General features: G+C 63.5%; 1 protein-coding gene across 1 annotated transcript in view; it reads left to right on the forward strand.

Annotated features, from left to right (window-relative positions):
• MNEG_6453 (Prestalk-specific protein tagB) overlaps positions 1 to 2,792 on the forward strand; it is a gene marked incomplete at both ends in the record, with an annotated part of 8,679 nt that overhangs the window by 3,911 nt on the left and 1,976 nt on the right. Inside the window, 6 exons of the mRNA XM_014045075.1 lie at positions 102 to 221; positions 652 to 975; positions 1,325 to 1,540; positions 1,728 to 1,904; positions 2,204 to 2,305; positions 2,575 to 2,725. Of these exons, the coding sequence (XP_013900529.1) occupies positions 102 to 221; positions 652 to 975; positions 1,325 to 1,540; positions 1,728 to 1,904; positions 2,204 to 2,305; positions 2,575 to 2,725 (1,090 nt within the window). The remainder of the gene's footprint in view (positions 1 to 101; positions 222 to 651; positions 976 to 1,324; positions 1,541 to 1,727; positions 1,905 to 2,203; positions 2,306 to 2,574; positions 2,726 to 2,792) is intronic.

Genomic DNA, 2,792 nt, shown 5'->3' on the forward strand with positions numbered 1-2,792 from the left:
CCCGGTTTTAGTCTTTAGTCGGGGTGCAAGGCCGAGACCCTTAGCTACTAGCTGACCTATGACTGCTTCCCAATGGCGCGCCGATGTCAATCGATTCCCAGGGCGCAGCGGAGCAGTACAGGACCACGGTGACGTCACCGGCCACGTCCAAGAATGCGATCGCCGTGGGCGCCACGCTGGCCGCCGGCCTGGGCCTGTCAGGGGAGAGGACGTCTGCGCAGGTGCGCTTGATGGTCTGCCTGCTGGCAAGAGTGCAGGACGTACAGCCTATGTGTTGGTTTTGCGTTTGTTGCCCTGGCTTATACCTCCAAGCCCTGTGTGTGATGTTGTTTGATTTCATGCCGTTTCAACCAACCTGCCGTTTCAATCAACCTGCCATGCCTGGTGTTGCATTTGTCGGCTTGCTTGCTCCCGGGCTTGTTGTTACTCTTTGCCAAGCCTCCTGAACTTCTGATCTCACTCAAAGAGTCTTATTTGTCTGTCCTTTGATTTACGTCGTCTCCCTGGTCTTCATGGCCCCCTTCTTTCTGCATGTGCCTTTCTGTCGCCACGCGCTGGGCAACTCCAATCCCTCTCATCCTCTTACACACACGCACCAATTCAGCAATGTCTGCCTGCCCGCCCGTCTGTCCGCTGCCTGCCCCCTCCCAGGTGCACTCGCTCTCAATCAACGTGGTCGTCTCAGGCAAGGACGCCCAGACCCTCACGTACCGCGCCGTCCAGGCCGCATTCGGCGGCCCCGTCCCCCGCGGCCGCGCGCTCCCGCTCGCTGCCGCCGCCCCCGACGCCGCCTGCAGCGCGCTGGTTGCGGCGCCGCCGGGCTCGCTGCTGCTGGTGCGGCGCGGGGGCTGCACGTTTGCGGCCAAGCTGGAGAATGCGGCGGCTGCGGGGGCGGTGGGCGTGCTGCTGACCAACGACCAGCAGGAGGGGTACTTTCAGATGGAGGCCCAGGAGGACGCGGGCGGCCTTGCCAAGGTGCGGAGTTGGGGGGTGGGGGCGCTGCCGCCATTCGCGACAGCCGGCAGTTCTGGATCTAGTGCACCTGCAGCGCCCCATGCAGCGTTATGCATGCACCCTGTTCACCCACACAACTCCCCGCCCCCCAAGCACACACAAATACAAACTCATGCACGCACACACACCCCATGCACACACAAATACAAACTCACTCACGCACACACACACAAACACACACACACACGAAGTATTCACACGTTTGCAACCGAATTCAACCGCTGCAACCGTTTTTCCCACCAACTTCACCCCCAAGGACGGTGTTTTCATGGTTGGTGTCCCCCTCAGCACTGGCCGCCACCTCTGGGAGCTCCTCTCCTCCCCCGCCACCACCATGGCCGCCACCTTCGGCGAGCCCCCGCGCGGCCTGCCCGCCTACGAGCACCTCGCGTCGTTCTCGTCGTACGGCCCCACCGCGGACGGCCGCATCAAGCCCGACGTGGTCGCGCCGGGCACGCTGCTGAGCGCGGCGTCGGACGGGCAGCTGAGCGGATCAGTGGACGCGTGCGCGACGAGGCGGTCTCAGGTGGGGCATGGGTGCGGGCGCAGGCCCTTTTCAGGGCCGGGCCGGGGGGCCGTGGCGGGGGGGTTGGTTGATGCCTCGCATGCCCGCGGGCTGGTCAGCCCCAAACCCCATCAAAACTCGCTGCACGTCAAGCGTTCCTGCCGGGCTTGGGGCCATGTTGGGTGGTGGCATTCTGGTTGCACCGCAGGGCACGTCCATGGCGGCCCCCGTCGTCACAGGCAGCGTCACCCTCGTGCGGCAGTACTTTGTTGACGGGTTCTACCCCAGCGGCGCCAAGGAGGCTGCCGACGCTTACACGCCATCCGGGCCGCTGGTCAAGGCGGCGCTGCTGGGGGGCGCGAGCAATATGCTCGGCAATACAGAGGTGTGTATCTTTGGGGGAATGGGGCAGCAGGCTTTGTATCTGATGCGGCGTGTGCCGAGATTAAGGACAAAAATGGATCCTTTGGAAGTTGACTTGCATTTGGTATATTGCAGAGTTGGTTGACGAGGTTCACAAGCCGGCCGAGGGATCGGCTGCTGCATCCAATTGGCTGCAGATCTTCATCCTGCGTTGCCCATTGCTGCGAGCCCTGGCGTGCAAACTGGACACGCCTTTACTGTTTTGTCAAGCCGCCTCTCATCTGCATTGCAACTCTCTCTCGACGACCATCTCGCCTGCAGTCTGGCCTGCCCCTGGAGCCCGCCCCCAGCTTTAAGCAGGGATTTGGCCGCGTCAACCTCACGCGCTCCCTGCCCATGCGCGACAGCGGCTGGCGCATGCAGGTGATCAAAGAAACGCCCTCTCACTCTCGCGCGCGCGCCTCCCAACCCGCTCTCCCCATTGCCTGCCCTTCGTTCTCTTCCACACCCCGCATCCCGCCGCCGCCTGCCCCGCCAGCTCTTGAGTCCATTTCGCCAGCCCCGCGGCGCTGCTCGCCCTATCCACGCACCCCTTGCTGGCGGCGACGACAGTGAAGGCAAAACCACCATGCCTTCACCACACTGCTGCCCCAACTGCCCCAACCGCCTGTGTATTTTGCACCCTATAAAAGGTCGTCGACATGGCCGAGCTGTCCCAGGGATCCAGCCACAAGTACTGCGTCACCGCATCGGGCGGCCCTCTGTCGGTCACCCTGGCATGGTACGACTACCCGGGGTCACCCGCCAGCGGCGGCGCCGTCCTCGTCAATAACCTCGACCTGGGTGGGTGGCGGGCCTCCTTCATGGGTGGGGGGGAAGTGCTTGGGCTGGCTGGCTTGTGGCGGTGGTT

This window comes from Monoraphidium neglectum (genome assembly GCF_000611645.1).
Source record: "Monoraphidium neglectum strain SAG 48.87 unplaced genomic scaffold scaffold01047, whole genome shotgun sequence".
NCBI lineage: Eukaryota > Viridiplantae > Chlorophyta > Chlorophyceae > Sphaeropleales > Selenastraceae > Monoraphidium > Monoraphidium neglectum.